At 31.3% G+C, this 15,610-nt stretch overlaps 1 protein-coding gene across 2 annotated transcripts in view; it reads right to left on the reverse strand.

The window, feature by feature from the left end:
- Nucleotides 1-345: 345 nt before the first annotated feature.
- The window catches only part of LOC145318873 (uncharacterized), a 45,163-nt gene continuing 29,898 nt past the window's right edge, over nt 346-15,610 (reverse strand). The window contains exons 14-21 of one of the 2 annotated variants that reach the window (XM_080160536.1): nt 13,872-13,915; nt 10,333-10,390; nt 6,945-7,029; nt 6,661-6,716; nt 6,406-6,534; nt 2,889-2,991; nt 2,675-2,756; nt 346-1,786 (exon numbers count right to left, since the gene is read on the reverse strand). In XM_080160536.1, the coding sequence (XP_080016662.1) occupies nt 2,703-2,756; nt 2,889-2,991; nt 6,406-6,534; nt 6,661-6,716; nt 6,945-7,029; nt 10,333-10,390; nt 13,872-13,915 (529 nt within the window). In that variant the 3' untranslated portion in view covers nt 346-1,786; nt 2,675-2,702. The remainder of the gene's footprint in view (nt 1,787-2,674; nt 2,757-2,888; nt 2,992-6,405; nt 6,535-6,660; nt 6,717-6,944; nt 7,030-10,332; nt 10,391-13,871; nt 13,916-15,610) is intronic. The other variant, XM_080160537.1, reaches the window with a different exon arrangement.

The following is a 15,610-nucleotide window of genomic DNA, read 5'->3' on the forward strand; positions in this document are numbered from 1 at the left end:
TTATACCCTCCTTTAACCAGAATCGAGGGGGGTGTAAGCTTTAACTAGGTGTAATAAAAACAACAAGAGGGATGGTTTTATATTTTTGGAAGGAGTGGATACACAACACACACCGCCTAATCAACATAAACAGTCAAACAAGCGTCCTTTGATTAGTCAATTAACCCACTTTTAATTTAGGGAGGGTGGACACCCACTTCTGCACGCAATCCACTTTAGCTTGGCAATATGAAAATAGTTAAATACAAATATTTCAATTCTGGGCAAAATGTAATTTTCAAAATTTCAAATTTACCTTTTTATGTTTTACATTTATAGCATAAAAATGGGACGAATTTAGTTTCAAGCAAAAATATATTTAAACAAAAATAATAAAATGCCTCTATACATACATATATTAAAAAATAAAAATATGGCAGCAATAATTATGAGTACAAAATACAATTTTTTACAGTGCTTATTAGTAGCAATATAATATATATATTAGGATATATAAGTTGGAAGAAATTTTAATGTTAGAGGGAGATTTGAAATCCGCATCAAATTTTAAGGATTTTTTTTATAAGATTCGTTTTTTGTATAATTCTTTATCTAAAAGCGGAAATACAATTTAAGTTCATAAATTTTGACCAATAGGATAGGTGGATTGGAAACTACCTGCGGTCTGGTTGGGTGATAAGCGACACTTAATCTCCTCCTATCAGAGATGTCAAAATTAATTAGTTTTAATTGTATTTCCGCTTTTAGATAAAGAATTATACAAAAAAACGAATTTTATAAAAAAAATTCCTAAAATTTGATGCAGATTTCAAATCTCCCTCTAACATTAAAATTTTTTCCAACTTATATATCTATATTTCACTTTGTCTCATCGTTTTTTTGTCTGTCCGTGCAGTCACTTTTCCAGAAAAGAATAGCAAAGTAAACTTGTTATAAAGATGGCTTTGTCCATCTGTACGTTTGTTTCGATTTTATTTCACTACAGAAATGTGAATTTTAGATTTATGTAAATTTACAATGCCTTTTGTTCCATTCCTCTGTCCGGATTTTCATACAATAAATTTATTATTCTCATAGTAAAGTAATTTTAACCTAAACATCAACTGCACAAAAATATATATTTTGTTTAAAATACATGAAATAAAATGCTTTAATAAAGTAAAAATAAAATTACCTACAAAAAACTTATAGAGTGCCTTCAATACAACAAATAAAAATTATTTACAATTACTTTACATCTACAGATATCTTACGGGATAAGACAATGGATAGTAAATTGATGTACACTCCCAAAATTGATAAACAAAATTACCCTTTCAATGGATTAAAATTATTGGTGGAAATGTTTGGGGTGTTTTTAGTTTTCAACTTTAAGGTACGAGATAAATTATTAGATTTTTTTTTATAAATTTATCGGTTTTCGATATTTTCTAAATGCTACTATAGAAGTAATTTATGTTTTATAAATGCAGCAATTAAAATCAAAAGTATAATTTGACAGTATGTAAATTACTTTACACAATAAATTAAAACAAAATGTTAAATATTGTAAAAAATATGAAAATTAATTAACTATTTAGGTAGATATGTATAGTTATACCTAACAGAACCTTCTCATTATTATTATTAATTTTAATATACTAAACGTAAAAATTTCTATTTATGTTATGATACATGATTTTTTAGTATGTCTCAGAACCGGTTCTAATCTAGCGGATATAAGTCGGTTATTGGTATGTTAAATTCTCTCTGTTGATGTTGAGCCCCTTCTTCCAGATGTATGCACCTAAAATCAAAGGATATACTTAATATTGCATGGCAAACAAAAAAATGGCTCATTTTTTTTTATACTTAACCATACTATTGTGAGAAAAGTTGTTTATATTTATAGGATAAACTTAGATATAGCTAACAAAAAATGGCTTTAACATAAAACAAAAAAAAATATATGTTTGTATTTAACTCTCCTGTTGGCTACTTGTACCTAAATTGAGATGTACTCAAAATTTGCAAACAAAAAATGAACACTAAGGATGGAAAATATTTCAAAATATCTTTTATGTAAAGATGCTCTATACCTAATATGAAGGAAGAATACTCAATTTAACAAATTTAGATGTTGCTTTCTCAATATGAACTATTTTTAAGCCATTCTTTGTTGCTTGCTTGCAGGCAAAACTTTGACTCGAATTATAAAATTAAGGGTTTGAGAGTATTTTCTCCCAAATAGGATTGCATTCGTGAACTGCACCCAAGCTATTGCATGGAAACCTAAACCAAGAAGTTACTGAACCTATTTAATTTTTGTATTGTAAGTGAATGTTTATGAGTGCAAGGTAACCATAATAATAATGTTAGGTAGTACTAGTTAAAAAATCTCTAATATTTATTTTGAAAATGCTTACAAAATTTAGCACTTAGCATGCAAGGTCGGATACATTCATTCAAAGTAAAGCTTCTATTCATAGAAAACATTCATGTACCTAAATTTACAAGGGCAACTTTTACAAAGCAAAAAAAAATAAATAGGCTGAAATACTTTTTAATGTCTCTGCAATATATATGTATGCATGTCAAACTTTTAATTGCAAAAGAATATTTACCCAAAAGAACCTAATAACATTTAAAAAAATATTTTACATGTACACTGAAAGCATGCCTAAAAAAGATATACTTGAATTATGCATATAAAAATTTGGCTTTCAGACTTTTGTCTGTCTAAAAATAATAGACTTGTTCTGTCCAACTGAATGTACCTAAAATAAGTATACTCAATTATTGCAATTATATATTTTGGCTGGCATTTTCAGTAATTTGTGTGTTATGCATCTAAAACAGAAAAAAATATACAAAACCAAGATGATTTATATTTTTCTAGAATAATATACCTGAGCTATTTCCATGGAATGTATAGAATTTGCGTCCAGGTCTATGTCGTCATCATTTTCCTCAGGGGGGTTTCTACCATCACGTTGACTTCTTCCCAGGCGACTACAAAATAGTACAAGATAAATGGTTGTTTGTTTTTATCCCTAAGAAACAGCTTATAGTGCCTTTAAAAATGACACCTTTCAATACAAATCCTTATACTAAAGTAACAGGATGTTTGTTTGTCTGTCTGTGTATCTGTGTGTCTGTACCGAAGGATCTCGCTAACCGCTGAACCGATCGGGTTCTCTTTAACAGGGTAGATTCTCATAGGTCCTGGGAAGGTTTATAACTATTTTGGGGGAGGGTACCACCACCCTCCCAAGAGAAATCACAATAAAATCGAAAAAAATTGAAATATTCCTGCCGCATAGTGTCGCTAGCGTATGAATGTCTCTACGTAGCGTAGTTGCGCTGCGTAGATACATGAATTTAATATTTAACAGCTGATTGACCATAGACAAATTATTTCTTAAATTAGATATTTAAAATAGAAAAAACATTTAAATGCCACTAGAGGCCTCTAGGGGCGCAGCCACTAGTGACCAATAAAGGAAGTATGCATTTTAAGTGACCAATGGTAGGCCAGTATACCATAATTTTTATACCTAAGGATGATGTTAGTAAATTCAAACATTTGATTATGTTAAATTTTAAATTTTGACTTTTAATGTATGAAATAAAAAAATAAAAATAAGGAGAAAATCACAAATTCTTTCTAATGTTCACTTGAGAGTCTTACATGACATTTCAAATTTATTGATTGACTAAAGCAATCTATTTTTAAACACAATGGCTGTCTTTGAGTAATGTAATTTTGCCTTAAAATATCTTTTTTTGTAAGTAATCCTTAGACCATAAATAGTGAGAGGAGATGGAATGCCTTGCCCATAAACAGGCGCAAAAAATGGATCTTGGACAAAGTAGCTTCGGACAAAGTAGCTTCGGACAAAGTAGCTTCAGGACAAAGTAGCTTCCGGACAAAGTAGCTTCAGGACATTTACTTAAGAAAAGTAGCTTCTAATATTAATAGAGGTTATGGCCTCAGCGCTCGGCCCCCTGGCCTGCCTAGCCGCGGGCGCTCGGCTCCCTAGCCTATAACCTAACCTAACCTAACCTAACCTATGTTAGCCTCAGAACATTTATTTAAGAAAAATATCATCAACTGATAATACATAGGTGGTTTAGAATTTCGTGGATTTTGCAAAAAGTGGTTGATAGATTTTTACAATTTTTAATATTGTTTTTATAAGTTTTAATAATGTTTTTACAATTTTTTGGTTAGGTTAGGTTAGGTTATAGGCTAGGGAGCCGAGCGCCTGCGGCTAGGCAGGCCAGGGGGCCGAGCGCTGCGGCCATGACCTTTATTAACAGTGGAGGCTACTTTTCTTAGGAAGCTACTTTGTCCGGAAGCTACTTTGTCCGGAAGCTACTTTGTCCTGAAGCTACTTTGTCCGAAGCTACTTTGTCCGAAGCTACTTTGTCCGAAGCTACTTTGTCCAAGATCCCAAAAAATAACCATGCCCTCACTGTTTAGACTCCCAGACAAAGGTCGTATAATTAAAGAGTTTAATGTACCAAGTAGCCAGAAATCTAGATAATGAAAATATTTTTACATAAAATCCTTCTTATTCCTGCAAATGCTTCATATGCTTACATAAATATGTATTTAATCTAATTCAAAGATACATATGGGGGAAAATTAAAGCCTAACTTTCATGTATGCTTGTAATTTTCATACAATTTACAATTTTCCTCAAACTTTTAATTAAATTAGATACATATATGTTTATATCATGTTTGATTTGCAAATTTCAAGTTTTTCATTCACATTTTACCATACTAAGTAGTCAGAGATTTTAAAGGATAAGACAATGTATGATAATACCTTCCCCAGCAAAAATAAATTCCCCTCTGTAAATTAAAATTTTTAGTTAACAATCTTGGACACTGCTATATAGTTTGAAACAAGAATAAATGAAATATTTAAAGTTTTAAGCCAATGTGTATGAGACAGTTTTATAAAACTTTGGGTACAGACATAATTTACACTGCAATGTTTCGTCCCTCCCTGACTTTTGTAAATTTGAAAACTAAAAGTACTCAGACTCGTAGTAAAACCATAATATTCTGATTTAAATATTATAGTCAAAATTTATCCTGTTCCAACTTTGAGATATAATACATGTTTGTGTGTTGTAACTGTTCTTGCTTGTGATTGGTTAGTTTTAGTTTACCTGTATCTAGTGTGTCATATCTGTAGTGTACTGTACTTTACTGTGATTAGTTACTTTTAGTTAACCTTTATCTAGCCTGACTTACCTCTGATTTACTGTCTTTGCCTGTCTTTGTCTCAGATGTATACTTGTTTGTGATTGGTTAATTTTACTTTACTTTTGTCTAGTGTATCATATCTCTAGTGTACTGTACTTGTTTGTGATTGGTAAGTTTTAGTTTACCTGTATCTAGTGTATCATATCTCTAGTGTACTGCACTTGCTTGGGATTAGTTATTTTTAGTTTACCTTTATCTAGTGTGTCATATTTCTAGTGTACTGTATTTATTTGTGATTGGTTAATTTTAGTTTACCTTTATCTAGTGTATCATATCTTTAGTGTACTGTACTTGTTTGTGATTGGTTAGTTTTAGTTTACCTGTATCTAGTGTGTCATATCTCTAGTGTATTGTACTTGTTTGTAATTGGTTAGTTTTAGTTTACCTGTATCTAGTGTGCCATATCTGTAGTGTACTGTACTTGATTGTGATTAGTTAGTTTTAGTTAACCTTTATCTAGCCTGACTTACCTCTGATTTACTGTCTATTGTGTCAGATGTATACTTGTTTGTGATTGGTTAATTTTACTTCACCTTTGTGTAGCGTATCATATCTCTAGTGTACTGTACTTGTTTGTGATTGGTTAGTTTTAGTTTACCTGTATCTAGTGTATCATATCTCTAGTGTACTGCACTTGCTTGGGATTGGTTATTTTTAGTTTACCTTTATCTAGTGTGTCATATCTCTAGTGTACTGTACTTGTTTGTGATTGGTTAATTTTAGTTTACTTGTATCTAGTGTATCATACCACTAGTGTACTTTACTTGTTTGTGATTGATTAATTTTAGTTTACCTTTATCTGGTGTATCATATCTCTAGTGTACTGTACTTGTTCGTGATTGGTTAGTTTTAGTTTACCTGTATCTAGTGTATCATATCTCTAGTGTACTGCACTTGCTTGGGATTGGTTATTTTTAGTTTATCTTTATCTAGTGTGTCATATCTCTAGTGTACTTTACTTGTTTGTGATTGGTTAATTTTAGTTTACCTTTATCTGGTGTATCATATCTCTAGTGTACTATACTTGTTTGTGATTGGTTAGTTTTAGTTTACCTGTATCTAGTGTGCCATATCTCTAGTGTTCTTTGCCTGTCATTGTCTCAGATGTATACCCATGCCTGTTATTGATGAGTATTTATTTACCTGTTTTCTGGCGTGTCATATCTCTGACGAACAGTTCTTGCTTGTGATTGGCTCGTGTTTGTTGGGCTAGTTGCAGTGGGGCGCAGGAACCAGTTATCAGAAGTCCATCCAACACGCCAGCTACCACCCCTTGAGAATATACAAAACTGATTACTTTAAAATTCAAATTGATTCATATAATACTGAAAAGTGCTTCAAACAAAGCTATTAAAATTGTAATTATTTTGTTAATGTATAAAAAATGATAATTTTTACCTGTTTTGATGGCGCACATACAATATAACAGGTATAGCTATCAGAATGACTGCTGTCTAAAAAAATAATTACATAAATTTGAAAGACAGTGAATTTATCACTGCAATGAACTCCTAAATAGCTTGACCTATCGTTTTACAATTTTAAGGGAATTTAAAATTGTTCTAGGGAATGTTTTGGGAATTTGAAAGGGTTAAAAAAATATAAATATGATTTTATCTTAATGATAATTGTTTGAATACAGGGTGATAAAGTTTTTGATTAAATGACAAATTGATACTTACCAACAAGATTATGCAAACAATAAAAACCGGACTACTAGTCACAGAGTTGCTGCTATAAGGCAGGGGGGTTCCACCAGTTGTAGACCTGAATAATTTAGAAGGTAATATCCTCTTAGAGATATTTTTTTCAATTTTGAAAATCTTTATTCTAACCCCCCCCCCCCCCCCCTCCCTCACAGAACTATAAACTTTGGCCGCGGCGCTCGGCTCCCTAGCCTAAAACCTAACCTAACCTAAGATAGATGTTCTGACGGGAGGGGGGGAGGGTGGCCCGTGGGGTGAGGTATAAAATTTTTCAAAATTTAAAAATATATTTCTAAGAGGAGAACGGCATTTAGAAAATAAAAATTGGACTATTAGTCATAGGCAAGGGGGCTCCATCAGTTGTAGACCTGAAGAATTCAGAAGATAAAAACCGGACTATTAGTCACGGTGTTGCTGCTGTAAAGCAAGGGGGCTCCACCACCAGTTGTGGACCTGAAGAATTTAGAAGATAAAAACCGGACTACTAGTCACGGTGTTGCTGCTATAAGCCAAGGGGGCTCAACCAGTTGTGGACCTGAAGAATTCAGAAGATAAAAACCGGACTACTATTCACAGAGTTGCTGCTGTAAGGCAGTGAGGTTCCATCAGATCTAGTCTTGAATAATTTAGAAAATAAAAAATGGACTACCAGTCCAAGAGTTGCTTGGATTTCATTTATTGTAAACCTGAAGAATTCATTAAAATAAAATATGACTACTAGTCACACAGTAGCCAAGGGTAAAGGTTTATGTTTTCTTGTTAATTATTACCTTTTATTTGGCTAAGGACCCTAGTTCACGCATAATATGACTGGAATTTGTTGTTGAAATAACTTTTGATTTGGTTACGAGATAACCATCGTCCCCTTTGTTATAAAACAGTCTAACTTTATTATAAACTGTGCAATTTCATCATTGAAATTTTTGCCATAGAATTAATTTATGTAAGTTTTAAAGAAAGAAATAATTGATTTAATCTATTCAATTTTAATCTTTTATTCTCATTTTATAAACGTTTTTTATGTAAAAATATAATTAAATTACATATACATTAAAGCGTCCCATCCTGGAAAAATTTTGTTAAAGTTTTTGCCCCCAGCCGAAATATGGTTGATTTATGCAAAAAAGTGACCCATACTAAATATTTCTTCTGTAATACAAAAAGTGCAGCTGCACAAGTGCAAAATTTTTAAAATCTGCAAAAAGACCTGTTTTTAAAGCTTTTGTGCAATCTCATTTTTAAAGATATTAACAAAATGTTACTTCTAGTGTGTCGATATAAACCTGAAATTTACCAAAAGAAAATTTAGCAAGTAATCTTCAAAGTCAAAATTGCTTACATTTATAATGGTGTTGGGCCAGATACTGGATCTCCGGCTGAATTCTAATGCCAGATATCCAATATTCGGCAAATTACCGGATATCCGGACGAATAACCGGTTATCCGGCATTATAAATCAGTTGGATTTCCGGTATCTGTCCAAAAAAGTATCCGGCCCAAACCTATTATATACAGTATGACCCACAAAAAAGTGTTTTTTAGCATCTCCAGCCCATATTTCTCAATAAAATAATAAAAGATGCATAGGTACTTGTTCTCTATAAATTTTCACATCAGAGAATATCAAAATATTTTTTTACATCAATTAACAGCCAAGATTTTGGAAGCCAAAGTTTGGAAAAAGTGCTTGAGAAACTGGATATTTTGTTTTTCAACTTATTTTAATAACATAAAAAGTGTTTGATTTCTGTTTATGTAAACTTTTAATCTTCTACTATGTTTTATAGGGTTTCTTTGTGTAAGGGTGTTTTTGCAATAGACACTATTCTAAAAATGACTTTTAAAACAAGTGAAAAAGTGCTTTCTGCATGAAATAAATTTCTTGGAAACATCTTTATATAAGTTTTATAAAAAGTATTGAAATTGTGAAGAAAACACATTATTTCACTTTAAAAAAGCATTTTCTTGAAAAGTTACTTTTTCCTCATCAACTTTTTCAAAAGTTTAGCTCTAAAAATCTCAGCTGTTGATTGATGTGAAAAAAAATTTTATATCTACTTATGTGGAAATCTATAGAGAACAAGGACATATACATTTTTTAATAATTTATTGAGAAATATGGGCTGCAGATGCTAAAAAATACTTTTTCATGGGTCAATCTGTATGTATGCAATTTTGACTTTGAAAGATTACTTGCTACAGCCTCATATGTTATAAATGAGATGGCCCCCATTTTTTTTGGGAAAATTTCAGGTTTATATGAACACACTAGAATTTAAAATTTGTAAAAATCTTTAAAATTAAGTTGCACAAAAGCTTTAAAAAAAGGTCTTTTTGCAGATTTTCAAAACTTTGCAGTGCTAGTGCAGTCGAAATTTTTTCATTACAGAAAAAATATTTTACATGGGTCATTGTTTGCATAAAATAACCATATTTTGGCTGGGGGCCAAAATTTTAACAAAATTTTTCTTGCACGGGACGCTTTAATATACATACATGTATAACTTAATTACTCCAAAAGAAATGCTATCTCCAGAGTTTAATAGCATCTAAAATATGTGAAACAGCAAGAGTAAAATAGTTTTGATTCTTCTACTCATACAAAAAAGCTGTCAGTTATCTATTGCGTGTTTTCCCAAAACCCTTGAACACCTAGAAGACTAACGAAAAATTAACAATTTCAAATAAAACTTATATCATGAACGTTCAGAAAGCGACTGTAGCGGAATTATAACACTTTTTCTCGTATTCATTCAAATCCGGTGGATAGGAACCGGTTCTCATCCATACGAAAAAACTATGTCTAGCATCATATTATATCCAGCTTTCTACGAATATAAAAATGTACAATCATAAGATTAAACGATACGAGAAATAACTATTCCACCCCCTAAATACTCATATTATTCCAAGTGTATCTATGATTTTTTTATTTCTAAAATTATAAAGTTGCCATACCTTAATAAACTGATTGGATTGCTAGCTAAAAAATTTAAATTTTTACAAAAGAAGTAAAGCTGTAAGACGTAAATGATTTTAATTCAAACCTTTCAAAACGTGTACTAAAAATCTATAACAATTAATTCCTTATATAAATGTAAGAGTGTCTGTGTTTGTCTGTCTGTACCGAAGGAATTAGCTAACTGATGAATAGTTTTTCATTATTTAAGGGCAATACCAATCTACAAAAAGAAATCACACATACAAAAATATGCCCTACCTACCCCCTAATTTTTTCTCTCTTTCTATCTTATACTAAAATTGAAAGTATTAGGCGTGGTCTACTTCCCCCACTCACCTCAAGTGCCCATACATGCCTCTAGGGGCGTATCCTCTAGTACCAGTGCTAAGTAAAAATACTTACTGTGTAGGATACTGTGTGTAGGGGGGACGATAAGATGGTGTTGGAGGTCTTGTATACACTATACAAAATAACAAGTCAAAAATAATAAAGTCTTTTAGGTTTGTTTGCAGCTTAAACAAATTTATTTTGCGATGCTGCTGATTCTTTAATCTTCAATAAGTGTATATTGCCCAAATGGGAAGTTCTGACCCTGCATGTTCCCAACTTTGCAGCTTCTTACAAAGCCTTACTTTACCTAAGGTGAAAGAAGCCATTCATTGTAATCTTTTCTAGTAAATTAAATTAAAAATCAATAATTATTGCTAAAATATTAAATGGCTAATTCTTAAATTCTAAACTACATATGAATTTAGCAAAAACTTTCTGCTGAAAACCCACACACGTTAATTAGGCTTAAAACAAAGACAGAAATTTACATAAGTAGTGCAGCATTTTTATCAAATTCGATTGGAAAAAGAACAACATATAGTAAAATAAAAAACCAAGAGAAATTTCTAAAACTAAATTTTTATATGATATAATTATCCGATTGATCTGATTTTTGGAATACTGAATCCTAGGACAACAATGTTTGAGCGAAGTATCTCTATAATCAAGTCCTAAATTAAAGTATATCCTTAAATATTATACTTCATTTAAGCAGTTTTCAACATATTTCAACAATTTTGTTCGACTCTTATATATATTGCTTATTCAGTTCTGACACTGTACAAATGTTAATGTTTGTTTGTTTATATGTTTATGGATGTTGCCATCAAAGTTTGCTTATAGAGATGCTACACAATGATTTCGAAGGTGCTTTGAATTAGTGTCAGAACCTAAATTAAGAAATAGTGCATTTCATTACCCTAGGTTAGGTAACTTCATTTCACTTTTCAATAAAATCTAAAATGCAGCGGTTTTTGAGAAAATTAGATTTGAAAATTTTAAGTTAAATTTTCATCCTCTAGGAGTTATCGCATAATCATGACAAGAAAAGCAAAGATTATTTATTTAAAATTTTGAACAACTTTGCTTTCATAAAGTCTTTCATAAAACATCTCTTTATATGATTTATTTAAAACTGAATTTCCGTGACCTTAGCAAAGTAATTAATAAAAATGGCCATTAATTAACTCCCTTCAGGAGTGGTTTTATGAAGAACTTTATAAAAGCAAAGTTGTTCAAAATTTTAAATAAATAATCTTTGCTTTTCTTGTCATGATTATGCGATAACTCCTAGGGGATGAAAATCTAACTTGAAATTTTTAAATCTAATTTTCTCAAAAACCGCTGCATTTTAGATTTTATTGAAAAGTGAAATGAAGTACCTAACCTAGGGTAATGAAATGCACTATGTCCCAATTTAGGTTCTGACACAAAAGTCAAAGCACCTTCGAAATCATTGTGGCTAGTGTGTGTGTACTGTATGTACAATACATAGAAAGACAGAGCATTACTATAATATTCTTAGAGAGACACTTTGAGAAAAACATATAAATATATATTGTGTTGATGAATTTATATAATTAACAAGGATGACAATATCCATAAGTAGCGAAGCACAAAATTTCGTGGATGGGACTGAAGGTCATTGTTGTTTTGTTCAAACGACGGGAAATTTGATTTTGATATCTTTAACTGAAAAAAATTTTGAAAATCGATAAACACCAAAGATATGGGGGAAAATGTAAAAAAATATAAAAATAGCCAAAAACCTGCAAAAAGGCAGTCTGACCGTCATTGTTGATTTCTTCAAATGCCGGAAATTTAATTTTGATATCTTTAACTGAAAAAATTTTGAAAATCGGACCATAAACAACAAAGATATGGGGGAAAATGTAAAAAATAAAAAAATAGCCAAAAACCTGCAAAAAGGCAGTCTAACCGTTATTGTTGTTTTCTTCAAACGATGGGAAATTTAATTTTGATATATCTAACTGAAAAAATTTTGAAAATCGGACCATAATTACCAAAGATATGAGGGAAAATGTGGAAAATAAAAAAATAGCCTAAAACCTGCTAAAAAGCCGTCCGACCGCCATTGATGTTTTATAGTTAATTGTGCTCCTTAATGATGGGAATGATGTCAAAAATTTTTAGCTTTCTATCTTTTATAGGAGCTGAGTAAATCCCATTTCCCCCATAGCGTTACGGACGGACTGACTGACGGACTGACGGACAAAGTGAATTATAGAGTAGCTTCGGTACTAAAAAGTAGCTGCGATACAAAATTTGATAGATGAACTAGTTCTTACTGTTTAGCTAGAATTGTAAATACAATATTTACAGTACAATGCAAGGACTTTTCAGTACTCTCAATGGAATATCAGAGACAAGGACGTACAAACTATTTAATTACAAAATAGGGATAGTGTATCGACAGTATCCTAATTTCAACACCAAAGATTGTAGTTACCTCAAAACTTTTGTTATTATGAAAGCAATATTTTGTAAAGAATTTAACCCACTGCATTTACATGTATTCACTAATTTAATGTTTTTTTTTGTTTTAGGAGCTTTGTTTACTTTCTATGAATAAAAATAGAATTTGTAAACACCAAGTCATTAACTCCGTCGGACAGTTGCTAAGGTGCTTATCTGTCGCCTCTTCATTGTTGGCATAAGATCTCTATTAGACCGCCTGTCGAAACAGATAGGTAGAGGTTTCTTTAGGAATGGGGGTGGGGGGGGGGGGGAAGGAGTAAAATGCAGAAAATTCCTGATTTTCGAAAATAAGAGCATTGAAAAATGGTACGAAACGAAACTTTACCCACCTCCCCCCCCTTCAGACATTCTTGATCAGAGGCTGTTTAAAAAATAAATCTGAGAATCGGCTAAAATATTAGAGAACCAATTATTTTATTAAAAAGAATTCATTTAGGAATTTGTTGTCTGTCTTGAATAAGGGGGAAGCGATAAAAGTACTAGGGGGAAAAACGTACCAGGCGAACATATTTCTAGTAAAACACTCCAGGATTTTAAAAAATTCAAAAGCATGTCATGAGGTGAAAATATAAATGCTTTTTGTATTTCTAAAATCTATATATTTTACAAGATTTAGTTATGAGATAAACATGTGCTTTAGTTTTACAGTATTTGTATTATCTAAAATTTATTTAAAACGAAGAAAAAATATACTAATTTTTAGATAATCAAAGAGCGTTTCACTTATGAGATGTCACTCTATTAAGTTTGTTCTCTATTAAGTTTGTTCCCGGCCCTTGTAAATTTGGCATATATACAGGGATATAGGGATGGAAAATGGGCAGTGTATTAATTAAGCATTGAGTAGGCATGTAATCTTACAGATTAATTTTTTTAGTGCTATTGCACAACGTCTTAAAATCTTGCCAAAAAAAGAAGTTCTAGTGCCCAAGCTCAAGATTGTAAAAAATATGAATATATTAATGGAAATGTTTTTAAGAAAGAAGCAACATGTTAAATTCAATTCAGATTTCAAAAGAAAGGTGGACTGTAAAAATTAGCAGACAGACGTAATTACTTATCCTAATTATAGAGTATCTACGCTATAAATAATTATAGGCTTGTTTATTTTCCTGATGGCGTAGAGGGAGTTGTACCAGGAGAATAGTATGTTGGCCTAAACAAATAAGATTTTTTAAATGTTTAGCAAAGCTTTTTATACTGCCTGTAAAAAAGACGTCATACTGGCATACTATTAGCCAATTAAAATGTATTCTGGCCTGCCATTGGTAATTTAGTCCGTGTATTGGCCTATCATTGTTTATTTGTATTTGTCATAGGCACTATAAACAGCTTCATATTTAGCACATGTACTATACTCACTATATAGGGCTTGTTTATATATCCGTTAGTACATCTGTCATTTTTAGACTCTACACAAAAAGATATACAGCATACGCCAAACTAAATCTCTTAAAAGATTTTTATTTGGCGTAAAGAAGCTACTTTATGATTAACTTTGTCTTTCAAGATAAACGTCTTTTTTTGTGAAGATTCTCTATATTAATGAGCATCCAGAATTTACTTTGTCTGTCAGTCATAATACAATATTTAAATATTAAAAGATATAAAATTTTAAGTGTTTGACAATTCGGTTTTTTTCAAAATTAAATCTAAATCATTGACTTTATCTTATCCTCTTCCAATCTCCTTTCCCTTATTCCCATCCTGTTTTTTTGTGCTTCGCTTCTTATGGATGATGTCAAGGTTGTTTATTGATTTATTTCTTCAATAAAAAAGACTCTAGGCTATAAGCTACAGGGGGAAACTATTTTAATGATCATATAAAAAAAATAAAACATTTTCTAAATTATAATTAATTAATGAGAGACTCAAGAGAAAATTATTTATAGAAATGATGTAAAAGGAAACATAAACACACAACAAGAATGACAACATTTATAATAATACGTAAATAAATTGGTCCTCAGAAACTTTTGTCTAGGTGTATCCCCTAAAAGTTTTAAAAATCACCAAAGGAGATTTTTAGAGCTAATCTTTTGAAAAAGCTTTGGTTAAATAATTATTTTCTGATTTGATTAAAATACAAATATCAAACATGATACACTTTTTGATACTAATGACTAAAAGAATTAATGAATAAATCAATGGAGGAAAGAGTAACTAATTTTAATTCTCTCCACAAACTAAACTTATGTGCACGTGTTAGGTTACGGTCAGACCATAAATATAGAAAAGCTTCGATAAAAAATAAATAAAATTTCCAATATTGAGTAATTAATTATTAATATTTATAGATAGTAAACCACGCATCATAATATAACGTCATTTCTGTTTAAAATTTAAAAAACATCCTCTGAGCTGGCCTTTAATTATCTTAAGTAGCGAAGGTTCTCTAAAAGATGAATGATAGTGTCTTTGTCTCTACCTGTAAGATGACGGATAGTAGGATAGTGTCTGCGTCTCTACCTGTAAGATGAAGGATAGTAGGATAGTGTCTGTGTCTCTACCTGTAAGATGAAGGATTGTAGGATAGTGTCTGTGTCTCTACCTGTAAGATGAAGAATAGTAGGATAGTGTCTGTGTCTCTACCTGTAAGATGAAGGATAGTAGGATAGTGTCTGTGTCTCTACCTGTAAGATAAAGGAAAGTAGAATAGTGTCTGTGTCTCTACCTGTAAGGTGAAGGATAGTAGGAAAGTGTCTGTGTCTCTACCTGTAAGATGAAGGATTGCAGGATAGTGTCTGTGTCTCTACCTGTAAGATGAAGAATAGTAGAATAGTGTCTGTGTCTCTACCTGTAAGATGAAAGATTGTAGGATAGTGTCTGTGTCTCTACCTGTAAGATGAAG

Source organism: Acartia tonsa, chromosome 5 (assembly GCF_053477335.1).
Source record: "Acartia tonsa isolate MP-2025a chromosome 5, ASM5347733v1, whole genome shotgun sequence".
In the NCBI taxonomy this organism is placed as follows: domain Eukaryota; kingdom Metazoa; phylum Arthropoda; class Copepoda; order Calanoida; family Acartiidae; genus Acartia; species Acartia tonsa.